Source organism: Oncorhynchus tshawytscha, linkage group LG27 (genome assembly GCF_018296145.1).
Source record: "Oncorhynchus tshawytscha isolate Ot180627B linkage group LG27, Otsh_v2.0, whole genome shotgun sequence".
In the NCBI taxonomy this organism is placed as follows: domain Eukaryota; kingdom Metazoa; phylum Chordata; class Actinopteri; order Salmoniformes; family Salmonidae; genus Oncorhynchus; species Oncorhynchus tshawytscha.
The window spans coordinates 3,848,457-3,867,835 of NC_056455.1; the positions used below are offsets into that span (position 1 = coordinate 3,848,457).

The 19,379-nt window shown below is 46.0% G+C and overlaps 1 protein-coding gene across 4 annotated transcripts in view; it reads left to right on the forward strand.

The window, feature by feature from the left end:
- The window catches only part of LOC112225896 (KAT8 regulatory NSL complex subunit 1), a 72,168-nt gene that overhangs the window by 49,773 nt on the left and 3,016 nt on the right, over window positions 1-19,379 (forward strand). For 2 of the 4 annotated variants that reach the window (XM_024390015.2, XM_024390017.2), the window contains exons 3-14: window positions 8,837-8,978; window positions 9,531-9,623; window positions 10,233-10,339; window positions 11,249-11,447; window positions 14,059-14,230; window positions 15,510-15,701; window positions 16,536-16,718; window positions 17,081-17,241; window positions 17,393-17,517; window positions 17,888-17,945; window positions 18,234-18,346; window positions 19,071-19,368. In XM_024390015.2, the coding sequence (XP_024245783.2) occupies window positions 8,837-8,978; window positions 9,531-9,623; window positions 10,233-10,339; window positions 11,249-11,447; window positions 14,059-14,230; window positions 15,510-15,701; window positions 16,536-16,718; window positions 17,081-17,241; window positions 17,393-17,517; window positions 17,888-17,945; window positions 18,234-18,346; window positions 19,071-19,368 (1,843 nt within the window). The remainder of the gene's footprint in view (window positions 1-8,836; window positions 8,979-9,530; window positions 9,624-10,232; window positions 10,340-11,248; window positions 11,448-14,058; window positions 14,231-15,509; window positions 15,702-16,535; window positions 16,719-17,080; window positions 17,242-17,392; window positions 17,518-17,887; window positions 17,946-18,233; window positions 18,347-19,070; window positions 19,369-19,379) is intronic. The other 2 variants (XM_024390018.2, XM_024390019.2) reach the window with 2 other exon arrangements.

A 19,379-nucleotide genomic window follows, 5' to 3' on the forward strand; every position in this document is an offset into this window, starting at 1 on the left:
AAATGCTCACTAACAGGGATGTAAACAAATTTGTGCACAAAATTTGAGAGAAGCTTTTTTTGGGGACGATTTGTTGTTCCATGTCATGATTCTGTTATTCAATGTGTTTGTATGGGCTATAAGAAGTCATTTTATTTATTTTCATCAAAACATTGTTTATACAGAACCAGTCAAAAGTTTGAACACAACTATTCATTCAAGGGTTTTTCTTTATTTTTACTATTTTCTACATTGACATCAAATCTATGAAATAACACATATGGAATCATGTAGTAACCAAAAAAGTGTTAAACAAATCAAAATATATTTTAGGTTCTTCAGAGTAGCCACCCTTTGCCTTGATGACAGCTTTGCACATTCTTGGCATTCTCTCAACCAGCTTCATGAGGAATGCTTTTCCGACGGTCTTGAAGGAGTTCCCACATAAGCTGAGAACTTGTTGGATGCTTTTCCTTCAATCTGTGGTCCAACTCATAATAAACCATCTCAATTGGGTTGAGGTCTGGTGATTGTGGAGGCCAGGTCATCTGATGCAGCACTCCATCACTCTCCTTCTTGGCAAATAGCCCTTACACAGCCTGGAAGTGTGTTGGGGCATTGTCTTGTTGAAACACAAATGATAGTCCCACTAAGCGCAAACCAGATGGGATGGTGTATCGCTGCAGAATGCTGTGGTAGCCTTGCTGGTTAAGTGCCTTGAATTCTAAATAAATCACTGACAGTGTCACCAGCAAAGCACCAACACACCACCTCCTCCATGCTTCATGGTGCGAACCACACATGCAGAGATCATCCGTTCACCTACTCTGCGAATCACAAAGACGTGGCGGTTGGAACCAAAAATCTCACATTTGGACCAAAGAACAGATTTCCTCCGGGTCTAATGTGTTTCTTGGCCCAAGCAAGTCTCTTCTTAATGGTGTCCTTTTAGTAGTGGTTTCTTTGCAGCAATTTGACCCTGAAGGCTTGATTCACGTAGTCTCCTCTGAACAGTTGTTGAGATGTCTGTTACTTTAACTCTGCAGCCCAAATAAATGCTTCACAATCTGAGGTGCAGTTAACTCTAATGAACTTCTCTGTAGCAGAGGTAACTCTGGGTCTTCCATTCCTGTGGCAGTCCTCATGAGAGCCAGTTTAATCATAGTGCTTGATGGTTTTTGCGACTGCGACAGCCACCACTATGCTTGAAAATATGGAGAGTGGTACTCAGTAATATTTCGGGCAAATCCAATACAACACCCTGTGTTCAGGACGAAAAGTTAATTGCTTTGCACATTTCTTGCAGTATTGCGTTAGTGCTCTGAATATATGATTTTGTACAAGCTTTCTTTTCACTCTGTCAATTAGGTTAGTATTGTGGAGTAACTACAATGTTGTTGATCCATCCTCAGTTTTCTATCACAGCCATTAAACTCTAACTGTTTTAAAGTCGCCATTGGCCTCATGATGAAATCCTTGAGCGGTTTCCTTCCTCTCTGGCAGTTAGGAAGGACTCCTGTATCTTTGTAGTGACTAGGTGTATTGATACACCATCCAAAGTGTTATTAATAACGTCACCATGGTCAAAGGGATAATCAATGTAAAAAATAGTTTACATGTATAACTTTTTATATATATATATATATATATATATATATATACTGCTCAAAAAAATAAAGGGAACACTTAAACAACACAATGTAACTCCAAGTCAATTACACTTCTGTGAAATCAAACTGTCCACTTAGGAAGCAACACTGATTGACAATACATTTCACATGCTGTTATGCAAATGGAATAGACAACAGGTGGAAATTATAGGCAATTAGCAAGACACCCCCAATAAAAGTGGTTATGCAGGTGGTGACCACAGACTACTTCTCAGTTCCTATGCTTCCTGGCTGATGTTTGGGTCACTTGAATGCTGGCGGTGCTTTCACTCTAGTGGTAGCATGAGACGGAGTCTACAACCCACACAAGTGGCTCAGGTAGTGCAGCTCATCCAGGATGGCACATCAATGCGAGCTGTGGCAAGAAGGTTTGCTGTGTCTGTCAGCGTAGTGTCCAGAGCATGGAGGCGCTACCAGGAGACAGGCCATTTTAGTGTTCCCTTTATTTTTTTATAAAGTGAACACTAAAATAACACATCCTAGATCTGAATGAATGAAATCTTGTTAAATACTTTTTTCTTTACAAATAAATTCATAAAAAATCCTACAATGTGATTTTCTGGATTTTTTTCTCATTTTGTCTGTCATAGTTGAAGTGTACCGATGATGAAAATTACAGGCCTCTCTCATCTTTTTAAGTGGGAGAACTTGCACAATTGGTGGCTGACTAAATACTGTTTGCCCCACTGTACACACACACATCTACCAATGGGTGCCCTTTGCGAGGTGTTGAATCTGTGTTTGAAATTCACTGCTCGACTGAGGGACCTTACCGATTTTATATGTGGGGTACAGAGATGAGGTAGTCATTCCAAAATCATGTTAAACACTACTATTGCACACTACAACATTAACTTATTATGCGAGTTGTTTATCACATTTTTGCTCCTGATCTTATTTAGGCATGCCAAAACAAAGGGGTTTTGAATACTTACTGACATTTCAGCTTTTCAATTTTAATGAATTGTAGTCCGGTGACATAATCTTTCATCTTTAATAGTAGCATTTAGCGAGGGCCTTTGATATCTGTCCTCCATCACTTGGTCTAAACTTTTACATAAGGACTATGGTAGAGGAATCGTAGAGGATTGGCCCACCCTTGATCTGGCGTCATTATAAAACAAGGTTTGAAGTGGCAATCTGGGATTCAAACAACAATGCAGGTCACCCCACCACTGTTTTAATGGATGTAGGCCTATATCATTAATTTAAAACACATATTGCCCCTTTAAACCATGTTTCCCTATCAGTGCTTATGGCATATTGGTCTCAGTCGGTCAGCCAAACGAAATGTATGTCTTATGTCTTAGGGGTAGAAGCTGTTCAGGGTCCTGTTGGTTCCAGACGTGATGCATCACTCCCGCTTGATGTGCAGTACCAGAGAGAACAGTCTATGACTTTGGGTTGCTGGAGTTTGACAATTTTTAGTCTGGTATAGAGATCCTGGATGGCAGGAAGCTCGGCCCATTGATATACCGGGCCGTACGCACTACCCTATGTAGCGTCTTGTGGCTCGATGCCAAGCAGTTGCCATACCAAGCGGTGATGCAACCAGTCAAGATAACTCTCAATGGTGCAGCTGTGTAACTTTTGGAGGATCTGAAGGTCCATAACAAATTTTTTACAGCCTCCTGGGGGGGGAAGAGGCCGTTGTAATGCCCTCTTCACGACTGTGTTGGTGTGTGTGGACCATGATAATTCATTTCCTGGTGATGTGGACAGCGAGGAACTTGAAGCTCTGGACCTGCTCCACTACAGCCCTGTGGATGGGGGCGTGCTCTTACTTTCGTTTCCTGTAGTCTATGATCAGCTCCTTTTGTCTTGCTGACATTGAGGGAGAGGTTTTTGTCCGGGCACAACACTGCCAGGTCTCTGACAACCTCCCTGTAGGCTCTCATCGTCATCGGTGATCAGGCCTACCACCGCCGTGTCATCTGCAAACTCAATAATGGGGTTGGAGTCAGACCATTCAGAAGAGCCCCGATTAGCTCCCTGTATTTTTCCAGCAGGAATGGAATGGGTTTGTAAATGTCCTTCCCAGACTTCTCCATTCCTCGCCCTCTTCTCTTTCACCAGCTTCTCTCTCGGCTCCTCACTCCCCTCTCCTTCAATTGTTTCCGCCTCTTGTTTCCGCCTCTCCTCTCTCGCCTCTCTTTCACTCCCGCCTTCTCACTCGTCTCTCTCACTCGTGCCGTCTTTGCTGCGCCATGAAGGCTAGTCATGTGACGGGAGGTGGGTGGGATCGTTATTTTTTCTCTCTCACAGCACATCAAACCCTTTGTTCTCCACTAAACCCCGCCCATAGACAGACACACACACACACACACACACACACACACACACACACACACACACACACACACACACAAGGGCTGACTGGAGGAGCTACTCTCTCTTCCTATCTTTCCACCCTCCCTCGCTCTTTTGTTGCTGCTAAAAGCAGCATGAGGCTCCTGGCTCATCCCACACTGCTAATGGCATTTAGATATGCTCATGTATTTTAAAGAAGGGTGGATGATTTTAGTCCGATGTTATTTCCCTCTGATGGTTCAGTCCCTGTTACCTCAGCGACCATGACGATTACCACCCAGCCTTTTATATCCTGTGTTTTTGTTTTGCCTCACTGCTCGCAGCGTTCATTTCCTGGTTGGGCGGGTTTCTCATTTGTGTGTATGTGTACACTACTGACTGACTTCTGAAAATATCTGGAATATTAATCAAAGTGGTAGATTTTTACATAAATCATAAGGCACGTGGTTTGACGTTGGAGTGGTGGGCTAGGTTGATGTTATCAGTGCTATATTGAGCATAAGATTCCGTTTTATTTCTCTCTGTCGTTTACCAGCCAGCCATCATCTTGTGGTCTGGTATTCCTTTACTATGGACATTACTACTGTCTAGCTACACACACACACACTACAAAACAGTAGGGCTGTGACGATACCAGTAGCGCAATATTATGTCCATGCCAAAAATGATAATGCGATGCAGATCACACTCTTTGGTCCTTTTTAAAAACCTGCTGTATGTAAAATATATAAAAGTCACTATGGATAACCATCTAATGATGTTTGTTTCCAACATTGGTGCTGGTCTCTTACAGAAGTGAAATCCATGTTGTGTTTTGTTTCCTTGCAACAATACTAACTACTATCTTGATACTGGTATCGTCTCGGCCCCGCAAAACAGCTCCCATTCCTAGGTGAGAGTAGAGACAGGTGTGAATGACTCATCCCTGGTGAGAGGACAGGACCCCACGCTTCAAGGTCACATACACACACACACACACACACACTTACTTTCCTACCACAAAGCCAGTAATACTCCTTACTGACGTTACTCTGGATTTCTTCTCAATGCCAGGCAGTGTATCCCTATATTTCCACCAGGGCTTGTTTCAATAGCTCGGTGACCCTTCTTTATGTGTCGCTGAAGTCAGGCCTCTCACAGAGACACAGGAATCCAATTGTATTCTTCACGTGATTTGTAAACAACAGGTCTAGTCTAACTGAAATGCTTACTTACGGGCCCTTCCCAACAATGCAGAGAGAAATAATAGACTAGTAATAGCACGTAATAATAAACACACAATGAGTATGACACATAATGATAACTTGGCTATATGCACAGGGTACCAGTACCGAGTCGATGTGTAGGTGTATGAGGTAGATATGTACACATAACTAGGAATAAATTGACTAGGCAACATGATAGATAATAAACAGTAGAAACAGAGTAAGTGATGAGTCTAAAAAATTTAAAAGTTAGCAAAAAGGGTCAATGCAGATAGTGTGTGGTGGATGGATCTATGAGGGAGCCTCGCCAGAGAGGATGGCACATAGCCACTTAACCTCTCCCTGACAAGTTGGAGACCGCGTGCACGCAACTGAGAATGTCAGCTAAAAGTCGAAAGAGAAAAGCGACTGACTCAGTTTGGCAGCTATTAAATCCACGGTGTGTGTTTAGTGAATATCAGCTACACTGCACTAGTCAGAGATGAAGAGTGGCTGTGGTTTTTCCCGATGGCCGTCACACTCCCACAGAGAATTGTATTATGGTATTGTCAGAAAGTCAAGGAAGAGGCCTGTTTTTGCCAAACGCCCTCTGAGCACTTATTTAAAATGTAAAATGTATTAAATGTCTTGTTATTTCTAAAGAACCTCATCTGGATTTCTGAAAGTCAGCAGGGGCACTTCACGTGCCCTCTGTGAGAGTGTTGTTATTATACACACGCACTTCATGTTTTGTGTGAGAGCGACTTCTTGTCGGAGCTCCTGTCCTGGCATTTGTTTTTTAGATTGTGTGTTTTCCTGTGTGGGTGTTTCTGTGAACGTCAGTGTTATTGGTTTTCCCTGTACTGGTGCTTTTCCACTGAGACAAACCCCTACACCAGTAGGTCGTCAGTGTTTTATTTTAATGGTAGCTCTAGTGTAATTGTTTCCATCTGGAGTGTGACACTAAGACCTCTACATCATTCAAGACTGTCCTGTCTGTCTGTCTGTCTGTCTGTCTGTCTGTCTGTCTGTCTGTCTGTCTGTCTGTCTGTCTGTCTGTCTGTCTGTCTGTGTCTTGTCTGTGTGTCTGTGTCTTGTCTGTCTGTGATTGTGGCTACTTCCTGTTTGCCTGCTTCCTGTTCCTGTGTGGATCACAGAGAGGAGCGGGGGGGGACTCATTGTGTCCCTGCAGCAGCCAAAACTCCTCCCTCTGTCCCTTCCTCTCTCTCACCCTCATTCTCCACAGCCCTCCTACACACAGCCCTCCTACCTCCTCGCCATAGCCCTACAACACATGGTTCAGTCGCTTGCCCATCCACTGCCCCCGATGGTTGACTGTAGTGCTGCAGTACTCGGCCTACTACAGTACTGCCCCTCCCCCACACACCACATCCCATGTGGAATTTTTTTTAACTGAAAAAAAAGAAGATTAGGGGTAGAAAACAACACTGTTAATTTATAATGAACAGGAAAAACTGGATTCAAGGGTCCTGGTTCAGATTTGTGTTTGTTTGGTTAGACATGAGGAGTTAATTGTTTCTCTCCCCACCACGGCCTTGTTTTATAAGTCCGTGTGTCCTTTTTAACTCATCAGAATATAAAATACACCATCTCTGAGTAGCTGACTATTCAGTCTTCTGAAGTCCTCCCATATGTTGTTGCTCACTGGCTACCTTCATGGAACTGGCCACGTCACTCTCCTTTTCCTATATCACACTACCAATGGAAATGGGAGGCTGCCTTTTCCTACAGTTTTGTGTGTGTGTTAATTAGTCTGCATGTGTGATTGTGCTAAAGAGAGGGATTATACATGCATGTTCTCGTGCACATCCATTTTATCATGTCTTTTTCCGAAAGGGAACTGTGAAGAGAAGGGTGTATTTATATCCAGCCGTCATGAAACAGTGTGTGTTTGTGCCCGTGTAGACAGGCGCAACTTTGGAAACTTCTTCTGAATGTGTGACATAAAATCTCGGACTCTTGGAAAGACATTTTCTATTTTACATTGCCACGTTCTGAAAACAGCATGTTTTGCTATACTAGTTAGTCTCTGTCGGTTTAAGAGATTCTGAAAGAGAGAACACGGCCCCTTCTGAGCCAAAAGTGACCTTGTTCGGTTGGTCTGTACTTATTGTTGATAGCTGTAAAGAGAATGAGTGAGAATGAGAGCCGTAGGGGGATGGGTGTTTGGGCGAGTCTTGAACCTGCGGTCCTGTCCCAAATGATACCCTATCCCCTATATAGTCGACTCCTTTTCACCAGAGCCCTATGGGTCACGGTCAAAATGAGTGCCCTAAATCGGGAATAGTGTGCCATGCGGGACGCACACATAGTGTGTGTTGAGAGGTTGTCCTCTAAATTCCAGTCAGAGTAGATGAGGGGGTGGGGAAGGAGGAGGAGGAGGGCCTGTAAGCAGCAGAGGCCTCACTGGTCTCCAGCCATCTCACCAGACTGCTAGGAAAGTGGGTTATGTAATGTTGGCTCTACAGAAAGAACATAGCAGCCCTCTCTTTTTCTCTCTCGCTCTCTTCACTTTCTCCATTTCTGATCATCTCTTTTCCCTACCCTCTCTTTTACCCCCGTTGCACTGATTTCTTGCCCTCATTGTCCCTGTCTTCTCTGTCGCCCCTCCCACCCTTGTTTCTCTCTCTCTCTCTGTCTCTCTACCCTCTGTCAGAGAGAGAGAGAGACAATCTTGAGTCATTTCACAGAGACCTCTTCCTACCCAAAATGTCCTTCGCTCACAGAGCCATCATGTCGAAGTCTTGGCTTGAACACAACTACTAGGCATGCAGGTGTAGAACACATGAGAAGGGGATTCAGTGGAAAGGTGGCAACTACAGTTTTGTACTGCTATTAAAACGTAAGAAACACAAACAAAGTCGAGCAGCTCGCGGAGCCAAGAGAAAGTGTCGATTTGATTAGTCTAAAGGTCATCAGTTACTGGGGGACTGGAAGTGTGTGTGTTAAGCATGGGCATTTGATTTTACTATTCAAATAATGAGTATATATATATTTACTTCAATGGCAACTTGCTCATGTGACTCAGGAGAGGTGGTGCACTTTGCTTGTTGGAGAGAGAGGGGGATTTTCCATCGGTTAGAAATGTCCCAATTCACTTGCTACACATGGAGCCTCTGCCTGTAAAGCTTCGCTGATTGATTGACCGACAATAGCGAGCTAGACGTGTGAAAAGTGTCTAGGCTACCGGTGCGTCTTTTTTATGGGGCATATTGGTCAGAACTGTTGTTACATAAACATTTCGAGTGGCAAGGTTGGTCCTAGAATGAAGCAATGTCACAGATAATTAAATCAGATTTTAGACCAAGCCTTTTACATATATTTTTTTATGAACATGTAAGTAACCAAATACTAATGCCTGTTCGAATAACCACACCCATCCCGTGTGTGTGTGGTGGCTTAGATGTAATAACAAAATTCTGTGGCTAGTGTTGTGAATGAAGGCGGGTGGATGTTTTTGAGCCCCCTCCATTAGTGTTATTTGTGTGACGCCCCTTTTTTTTACTTCATTCCAAAAGTCATTGTCGCTGACCTCGGAGCCCTCACGGACCATCCTCCAAACAAGCAGTCACACTTCCCACACACGATCGCTCTCTCACACCGACGAGCACACTCCCTTCTCGCCTGCCTCTGCTCTGACCCTGTCCTCCTCCTCCTCACTCTGCCCGACAGATGGAGACGCGCGGAGGGGCGCTACGCGGTGGATAGGGCCTCCATAGTCAGCCACTGGAACTGGCTGCAGGCCCACGTGTCTGACCTGGAGTACCGCATCCGCCAGCAGACGGACATCTACCGCCAGCTCCGCTCCAACAAGGTCAGCACCGCCACCACACCATACACACAACACTGCACCCTCAGTCTCAGCCACCTGGGTGGCCCTGGCAACTAGTTCACGAGTGGAAGGGAAGGGGCGGACCGGTTGAAAGCCGTGTCATTGGTCGATGGGGATGTAGAAGCAGGTCACGTGACCTAATGTGCCGCTCGATCCCCACGCTCAAGGTAGCTTATCTCATGCCTCAACTACGGATGGGAAGAGTGGGAGCGCTTTTCTATTCTGTTCTTATCAAGAGTATGTTGCCTCGATACATCTGACATGTCTGTCTGCTTTTAGCCCTCATTTTCTTCCCCACTCTTATCCTCTGCTTCTCCCACTTTTTTATTTCTTTCTTTCTCTCACTTCATCCATCATTTCCCAGTGGAATATCATAGCCTTCCTGGTAAAAATGTGTAGCTTGTTCATGGTGCCCCTTACCCCTGTCTGTGGCTACACCAAAGCCAGTTACTTTGGTGCCTAGCCACTGTTACCTCTGGTGTTATGAATCAGAAGGACTGAAGAGCTCACCCTGGCATATCTGCGCTCTCGTAGGGTTCCCTAATGCTGGCAGAGACCTCCCCCTTTGACGTGTCACCTGAGGACGGGGAGGTGAAGGCGGAGCCTGTTGGTTGCCCGGTAATACAGGTAAATGAGTCTGACGATGTAACTGTCCAATCAGATCCTCAACAAGCCGGTGTCTTCATTTCTTAGACATCAACTCGCGTATCCTAAACATGCCCTAATTTTAGATGAATAGGTTCACAATTCAATTAGTGCTGACATCCTCTTAAGTCATGTAGTATGATGTGCTGTTTTCATAGAGAAAGAATCAAATGTGACTTTTCCACTTAGTGTGGTGCCTCCCTACCAGTTCAGGGGAGAAAGAGAAGAGGGGGGGAGAGAAGACACCGCTCAACATGGCACCCTGGCACTGTGCCCAAAATAGAAAGAAGGGAACAAGACTCGCCCACAGAACCCCAACCAGCCCTCGGGACGAGGGAGGGAGGGAGGGGAGAGGGAGGGACTACTATCTCGGGAAGAGGAGGGGGAGGTCCCAAAACAGTGGTGGTCTTTGTTTTGTCATGCCAAGTCGTGTTGACCTTTCTATCCATTCAGTTGTGGCCCGAGGAATTCACTAGGAGGTCATTCAACTGTTCTGGGCATGGCTGTAGTGGAATGGAGTTGAGGAGGGTGGGTTGGAAGAGTTTTGAAGGGGTTCCATGTTAGCCGTGCCAACCTTGTCTTTGGTTCCAGGAGTGCGGCTCAGACGGTGGGGCCGAAGGTCCCGGAACGGTCTCCGTGGAAACGGGCCAGAGGAAAGGTTGCGCGTCCGGGAGACGGGTCAACGGGATCATCAACAGGTACGACGCAATGGAATGATCCCTCTTTACCCGTCCAGTAGGTGTGTGTCCTTTCAGCAAGGCGGCCTCTATGCCAACCACTCCATCTGAACAAAGGGGGGTGTGTGTGTGAGGGGACATGATCCATGTGGGAATTGCAGCTGCTCACTCTTCTTCCCAAACATACTACAGGGTTTGTACACGCAGCACTGTACAAACTTGTACGTACATGTGTTCATGCTGCAACCTCTGTTTTCCTCTAGTGGAATGCAGAACTGTGAATGGAATAATCATTCTGTCACCGAGTAATACGTATTCATACTCATTATAAATAGGATCGGAGTTTTCCCCCATACTGTTACATTGAGACCTACCAAATAAGCCAATCAATGGACAGTCAAAACACAAATCCAGAATTATCATTATGAATATTATCAGTCGTAGTAGTAGTAGTAATATATAGTAATGTATTGCAGTGTTGATGAGCGATCTTCCCTCCAGCTTATGTCATAGACATAGATTGTCCATATTTATTAGTGCTGAGCGACTAACCAAATGTTCTGTTATTTTTCGGTTTTTAAACTAGTTGACCGACATCGATTCAATTATTTGAATTCCATTTTGTTCAGTTTTATTCTGTGAGCTCAATGTGCACATTGCACTGTTTTCTCTAGAGATAAATCAGATCCAGCCTAAACCGTGCGACGTAGTAGGGAGTTGTCGTTTCCAACAGGCCAATATTCTACGTAGTTTAGCTCATAAAACATGGTAATTAACTACAATGAGCATAATCCATTGTACGTCTACTTGTCCGGTCTCGGTTTCTTTTATGCCTGCTCGGGAAGAGGCAGAAGAATGCGAGATTGTGAGGGGATATAGAGAGCATCTTCGTGTAGCGTAGTATTGATGAGTGACTGTCCCTCCCTCCAGCCTGCGGCCTGGCTCTCCAGAGTGTTGTGACCTGGAGAAGCAGCTGAGGAAGCAGCAGCAGAGCCTGCCCTCGTCCCAGCCCCAGCTACCGCGCTCCCCTCAGGACGACACGTGTGTGGCGGCCCGCACACGCCCCCTCCTCAGCTGCAAGAGACGACGCCTCGTCAGGCCGAGCACCGTCACCAACCTCAACCGCAAGGTTTGTGTGTGCTTGTGTTGTAATGTCTTTGTGTTGGTACACTTTCACTGCTACATTGTCATTCTGTGTGTTTTCAGCTGTTTTTGTTGTTTACTGGGTAGTGGGTAGTGCATTGGGTAGTGTATTGTTTGCTAGGATGACTGTCAGTGTCCTTGGACTACAGAGTGGTTGGCCGATTTTTGTCTGTGTATAGCCTATATATTATGTGTGTGTTTATATGGATATGCTATCTGCAATGCGTGTCCTTTTACACATGGGTGGTGGATTGGTGTGTGTGTATATTTGTTCACGGCTCGACATTAACGCTTGTCCGTTTGTCCGGTATGTGAGACGAGCAGAGTATAGAATACTGTATGTTGTCCGGATGGACAAGTAAAAAAGTATCAAGTAACACAGTATCAAGCAATTACTCACATCAGAATTGGACCAGAGTATCCTCCACATGCGTTGTTGTGCACTGTTCTCCCAATTTATGCAGAGCACATCAGAATATGATTATATTGCATTGAACGGCGGGGTATGTCAATCACTTTTGAGATCAGAGCCGCATGTAGCCACGTTTGCGCATTTCTTCGTATCCCTTGCTAGTTAGTGAGTTATTTGCCCAGGTATAGCTCGTTTTTGGTCCGCAAACAGGGTTCGTATGGTCATGAAAATCCTTGAAAAGTCATGGCGGGGGCATCACCTGCTTTGTGCCTGTTTGATTGGGCCTGAGGAGAGAGACATTGCAGCAGGTAGGCCTATAAAATAACGATAGACAACCAATTAAACTAGAGAGCCAATTCAAAACATATCGTGTTGCCGGGCTAGTTATCTCAGCAGTTAAATATTGATCTAAAAGCTACATCTATTACATCTATGTCATTGTCATGTCCGACGTCCTAAAAAAACAAAAACTTTCCACCAGCACTAGTCGTTATTATAACGGGTATAATACTCCTGTTGTGAAACCGCCTCTCAAGCACTCGACATTGGGAGTTGAGAAATAAATCTTGACACATTTGAAAAGCTATATTAAGCATTGGCCATGTCATTCTGACAGCGTTAAAGTATTTGTATGATTTGACCTAGCCCAAATGACAAATTATTCCCAATGCTGTCAATAGATCTCTACTCAAACCTGAATATTTTAGCCTTACAATGCAGATAAACATGTATTTGTTAGTTACCTTGCTTTTAGGTAGCCAACCTTAGCCGTTTGATCCCTGATTCATTAAATTAGTAAAGTATGTTATAAAGACAAAGTGTTTAGTTGTAGTATGTTTAAGGCCAACCATCCTCCAGGAGAGCCTTAAAGGGGCAGTGTTCTATTTTCAGACAGGCTTGAATATGCAAATAAGCCTGTTGGCAGAGGGTAGCCTACATTTTTGTGATTCTCTGTGTGGTAATAATAATGGTAATTGTATTTTGTAAAGTGATTCCTTTGCATCAAGTCACCCTTTTGGCCCATGGTGTTACAGACCATCATTATTTGGGGGACAAGTGACTTGAGCTTTCAGATAAGCACAAAATCAGTCTTACCTTGTCCAAAGGACAAGTGGCAACAACAAAAAAACAGCGAATGTATGCCGGTCTGTGTGTGTCTTGAGTTACAAGTGTGAAAGGACACGCGAGCATCTGTGTTTGTACGAGCAGTAAGTGTGATTACATGTGGGGAGTGCACGTGTTAGTACATTAACAAACTACAGCATATGGGTTTGTGATGAGTGACCACCAGCCTACCACGCCAGTACATTTTAAGGATCTGCATTAGAACTCTCATACCCTCGGTGTGTGTATTTCGTCTACATGTCTTCTACCTCTGCATTCTCCAAAGAGGTCGACTCCTTCATGCGAAGTGGCCTTGGAACAGGTGGCTAGTTTCCAACAACACAGGTAGGGCTGAGTGCTGCTGCCTCGTGTTCTATTAAAAGCAGACGTGTTGTTATATTTCCCGACTAGGAGGAGCTGGCTGACAGAAACCCACAATTCAAAAAGGTTTGGCTGGACGGGGACGGGGTGGGGACGGACTTATCCTAGATCAACACTCCTACTCTGTTCAGTAACAGGAAACGCGGCCATAACGGGAACCCGCTGTGAACAAGCTGTCCTCTCAGCCCCTAGTATTTCAGATCGTTGTTAAAGCCATAAACTAAACAGGAACTCTGGCGTAGCTTATTAAACCAGCACAGCCGCAGTTTCAAAGGCTTCGCCTATGCTATGGCAGTCAGAGCTAAGCTAATGGTGCGATCTATGCATGTTTTTATTTCTGAAACAATTTGAACCTAGTCCGATTTTTGATTTTCCCTTTACAAGAAGGCAGGTGTTGTAGAAAGTACCCATGTTTGCGGCGGTTTCATTTTTTTGGAGACTTTAGAAGCAAGTGTTGCTGTTGTGCAACAGTATGTTGTTGTTGGAACAGAAATAGGATGACTAGTTCTATCCGAGCTCCGTCAGAGACTGTTTCCCTCTGTTGTTTACATGTTCCCCCTTGTGTCTGGATATTACACGCTTGTTATTGCATTGAGAATTTGTACTCCGACTCGATTACTCAGGCCTACCTGGTTAAATATGTTGAAAGAATCATCCCACTCTCCTTCCCCCTCCCTCCCTCCCTCTCTCTCTTCTCCAGGGCCAGAGGCTGTGCGAACAGGGTCCTCGCTGCGGCTGCGAGGTCAACCCCCAGTGTATGACGTGTGGCGGCCGCACCCTCTCCTCCTCTGACGTCCAGTACGAGCGCCCTCTACTGGAGAGGCTGTCCCAGTTCGACCCCTGCGTGCACCCCATCCTCTCCCTCTCAGACGGTAAGATTGATTGGTTGGTTGATGGATTGATTTGAATTAATTTGAGCGTTCACACCCGCTCCAGCCGGAGACAACGTTTGCATTAAAACAGGGTAAGCCTAGTAGCTACGTGCACCACATCTTTTCTCTCACAGTTGTAAGTAGCTCCTACCTCGTCATGCCCTGGGTCAAGGGTTGGCTAACAAGGGACAGGGGTTGCTGTGCCATCCTGTGCTTGCTGGGTAGTGGAGCAGCATAGTTGGTTTATAAGTGATAAAGATCCAGTATGGAATACTATATAGACTATTTTCTAGGCAGAATTTGAGCTGTAGCTTTGTCGTATCAACAACTTGCAGCACCACCAGCTTCAATCCAATCAAGGGTCATTATTCCATACATATCATGTAGCGTGTATTTCATTATGACTCTGATTTCCACCAGTGGGCTCCCTCCCACACTTCTCTACTGCTTTAGTAAAGGCCTGTGGCTGGGCCTGTAATGTGGGCCTGTCAGTAGGATGTAGATAGAAGGATGAAAGCACGCCAAATCCTCAGGGGGGTCAGCAGGGGTGGAAGGGCTTCTAGAGCTTCCATTCTGGACTTGCTGAAGTCCTCCCCCTGGTGGATTGAGTGAGAAATTCACTCTGACGCTCTGTCAAAGCACTGCTGCTCAATGCATCCACCCTCCCCCTCTCTCACAGTCCCAGATGTGCCTTTTCCACATGAGAGGAGCTAGCTAGCTAGGCCTGAGAGATGTGAAAGCTTCAAAAGTCTGCAGCGTAATGAGGTATAAAGGACTGGCTGGAGATGGATGGTGCAGTCAAGTAGGTCAACTGGTGAGAGAGGGGATGTTTGGCGGTTGAAAAGGCAATGCAGTCAGTCTATGACCATGCTGTAGCTGGAACACACAATGGCGTTGGCCTTTTTAATAGTGCACGGTTGATGGGGTTTGCCGTTTTTCGAAGTTTGATCTGATCTGTAGTTCCTCTAGAATCTACACCTATACAGTTCTCGATACCTGACCGGTGCTTTGTTTCTATTTTGCCGGGCCAATGTGCTCTGTTTAGGTGTAGGTTTATTTGAACATCTTGGTACATTTGCAGAAACAAACATAACATTTGATGTCATACAATGTAAAACACAATGATCAGCCGAACTATATGAACAATGAATTATCAATAAAGCATAAGTCATAAACAGCATAGTTTGAGAGCTCTTGCCAATAGCTTATAAAGATGATTCGGGAAAAAACAACGTTATTATCTGCTGCTAACCACAACCCCCCCCATGTGTTTATGCAGACGTGACGATGAGTCTGCACCTGCAGCGCGTCCTGAAGTCCCACTGGAACAGCCGGCCCCTGGAGAAGATGAAACCCCTGAAGAAGCTCGCCCTGAAACACAAGCTCTCCGTGGGACGCCCTCACGACCCCTCCACCTCCTTCACCTCCAAAGACAAACACAAGATGACCAACTCCCTCCTCTCCACAGTCCGTAAGTAAAGCCTCCTTCACCTCCAAAGACAAACACAAGATGACCAACTCCCTCCTCTCCACAGTCTGTAGATAAAGGCTCATCACCTCTAAAAGCCTTAGACTTTAAGCCAGGCAATGGGGTATTGCCTCCCAGTAGGGAAGGCTCGTATAGCCATTTGTTCCTAAGCATGCTCATTTTCTACACCTTAAATGTTGTGTAACGCAACAGACCCAAATGTACACTGTAAGGTGACGTATAGGAAGGATCTCTTAGTTTTGCAAAGCTCTTAGAGATATGATCAGTATTGGCGGTTCATATACTCGTGTAACAACGCGCAAACGTACGAGGCCCCACCAGCCTGAAATTTCACAGCCCTACATTAACAAGCGCTTCTTTTGTTTGGTGTACTCTGTAGTATTCAGGTGTGAGTGTGTGGCCCAGCGTTTCCTGGTAAATACAGTGACTCAGCTGTCTAAATGACAAAGCGCTTTCCTCTCAGTGTGATTGATAAAGAAGCCTAGGTAGTTTTCTGCTTCGAATGCATGGACCCTATTCAGAGAGCACAGACGGATGGATGGAGCGTGATACACCGATAATAATTTAATTACGACGCTCGGTGCTCTCCAGAGTTCTGCAGCACAATGTTAAAATGTACATCTCTAAGCCAGTTTTGTTCGCATTTTTACTCTCACGCAGACCCACTCGCTCACAGACCTTGCCAAAAATATGACCGCTTTAGTGTCGATTTTTTTTACAGCCAATTAACACTGTTGGACAAAATCAGAAATATGTGTGTGTGCGCAAAAGATACACACTGCCTAACCCCCCCATGTTGCTCTACCCACTCCCCAGGCCTGTCCCACCACAAGGTGCGTTCAGAGAAGCTACACAGGCAGCAGCTGGACAGCCTGCTGGGGTCCACCAAGCTGGAGGGCCGCCCCCACTACCGAGGGGAGCAGGGGCACGGGCCCTACGACAAGAGCCACGCACGCAAGAGGCCCCGAGAACACTCGCTGTCGCTGGACAGTATGGACAGTAAAGTTGCCTACAGTCTATTTATTTTCCTCTCTCTCTTTCTGCCTCTATCTTTCCCTCTTCCGCCCTCAGCACCTGTCTCATAGCTTGAGCAGCTCAAATGAGTTCTGAGGGGTAATTGTCACACCGCTTCCATCGTTTTTTCACTCTACCTTTGACCCTTTCCATATCACTTAAACTTTTTAGAAGGTCCATCTTTATTTTCCCTATCCTTTTTATCCCGTGTCAGTTACTGAATTTTTAAGGCTCGAATGCTTGACAGATGGATGTATATCAATCAATCTGGAGGATTCCAGGTGTATTTAATAGGATTTCCTCTACTCTCTCTCTCGCTCTCTTCCCCCGTACTCTCTCTCTCTCAGACACCCCTAAGCTGTACCTGGATGGGGGCAGTCTGTGCCCGTCTCTATCTGCTGGGCTCCCCGCCCACAGCTCCCTGCTCCGACAGCTGTCAGCCTCCTCAGAGACCTGCTCCGTGCACTTCACCTCCTTCAACAGCAGCCTGAGGGACAACAGCGCCCCGGTATGACACACACACACATCTGGTTTTAAAACTGTGCGCGCATGTGTGTACTGTGTGATTCATTGGAACAGTAATGGTGAAGTAGTCTGTAGAAGTCCTTTAGAAGTTGGATTGACGGTGACTGACCCTGCTCCCCTTCTACCCCGTACAGCATCAGCCCATCCGCAGGAGGAGGGGAGAGAGCTCCTTTGACATCAACAACATCGTCATCCCCATGTCTGTGGCTGCCACCACCCGCGTGGAGAAGCTGCAGTACAAGGAGATCCTCACCCCCAGGTACGCAAGACACAAAATGGCCGCCATGCCTACCTCGGCATGAGGAAGTTGCCTCGAGTCAGGAAACGAATCACAAATCCAGAGATAGTTTGGGTATTTCCCCCATCTAATAGATTAATAACGGTTAGGATATGGGACTGTAATGCTGATCCTAGATATGTCCAGAAGGGCAAATAGCAATTGTTAGGATATGATTTGGGGGTCTGTAAGCTGATCCGAAATCTGTGCCTAAGAGAGAATGCCCAGAGCTACACACATCAGCTGTACTCTCACTTGAACACACACACACACACACACACACACACACACACACACACACACGTGGGTGGTGAATTACTGATGTATTAATTATCTGGCTTCCATTTTGCAGTTGGAAGGAGGTTGACATTTGTGCTAAGCCTATCGCTGAGGAGGCTGACATTGAGGAGGTAAAAAAGATTTTCTCTTGGTATGACCTTTTCAGAATCTCAATTGGCGTAGTTTACCGATGCAGACCAGAAGTATGATTGAGTTGCACAGTGTTGTCCAAAGATGTCAAACATCTAGGTAGAGCTGCCACCAACCCCCAAATAACTGCTCCCTTTTCACCGTATAGCTCTGATGCAATACATTTAACGGTAATAACCAAACCAACGTTTGACCGCAAGCCGCATTCATCAAGTGTTACAGCACTAACTTGGAGTGCTGATCTCTCTCTCTCCCTTCTTCCCTCCCAGATTGAGGACCTGACAGACACTGCGTTCTCCCAGCTGCACCAGCCCTGCGAGGACCAGGAGCGTTCCCGCTGGAGCTGGACGGCCAGCGCCATCGCCAAGAGGAGAGGCAGCCGGTCAGTAACACACACCAAAACACCCTACCCACATTATGAGTTGCAAGAAGACACCCCTGCAAAATGGGCTGCCCCAATTCAAGACCCCCCCAAAGGTCTGCCCCAATCCACCCACTCCCCATAGTTTTTCCAAGAAGCAGTGTATGTGGAGGTTTTTCTCATTTGTTTATTAATCCACGAACCAGTCTTTTTGGTGTGATCTGTAGCAGAGATGAGGTTCTGAGCTGCATATTGATTGTGATTCTCTTATCTCGGAAACTTGACATTCTTGCACTGTCGTTTCTACCTAGAATAGCCAGATCCAGCACGTTATACTGCAGTGCAGCACAGGGAACACCTTGGCAAATAGCCTAGCGGTTAAGAGTGCTGGGCCAGGTCGCTGGTACTCAGATCCCCGAGCGGATTAGGAGAAACATCTGACGATGTGCCCTTGAGCGTCGCCGTGATCCCTGGCCTTGACCCCACTCTCCTAGGGTGTCTCGGAGTTGGGATATGCATAAAAAAAATTAATTCATACACTCATACAGGTTACCCACTTGTACATTAGGTGAAACAGGAAAAATATTATCCGCACCTATTTGACCTTTGGCCTTCTAGAATCTAGATGATAGGTTTCTCTACTTAAGGCTATTCTCCTTTCTGTTCAATTGAGGTCTAGCTGAAGACTTCGTTTCTGTTCTCCATGTCAAGTTAACTCCCCTCTCTCCCCCCAAACCCCTTCCAGTTCGTATGTCAGTGGACGGTTGGATGGTCGCACTACTCCCCTACTGAGCAGCACCAACCCTTCCACGCCGCAGCCCTCCTCCCCAGACACAGCCCACTTCCACGCCCTGCAGGACTACGGCAGTGCCGCCTCCCCCTGCTCCCCGGCCAGCCCCGACCTGCTATCCTACCCTTACACCCCAGGGTGTTACACAGCGGGAGGGTACTCCTACACCCCTATAGGCTCCAGGGACTCCCACCGCCTGCTCTCCAACGAAGACACACGCTGCTCCACACCTGAAGGCACCTACGAAGAACTGGTAGGCTCCCA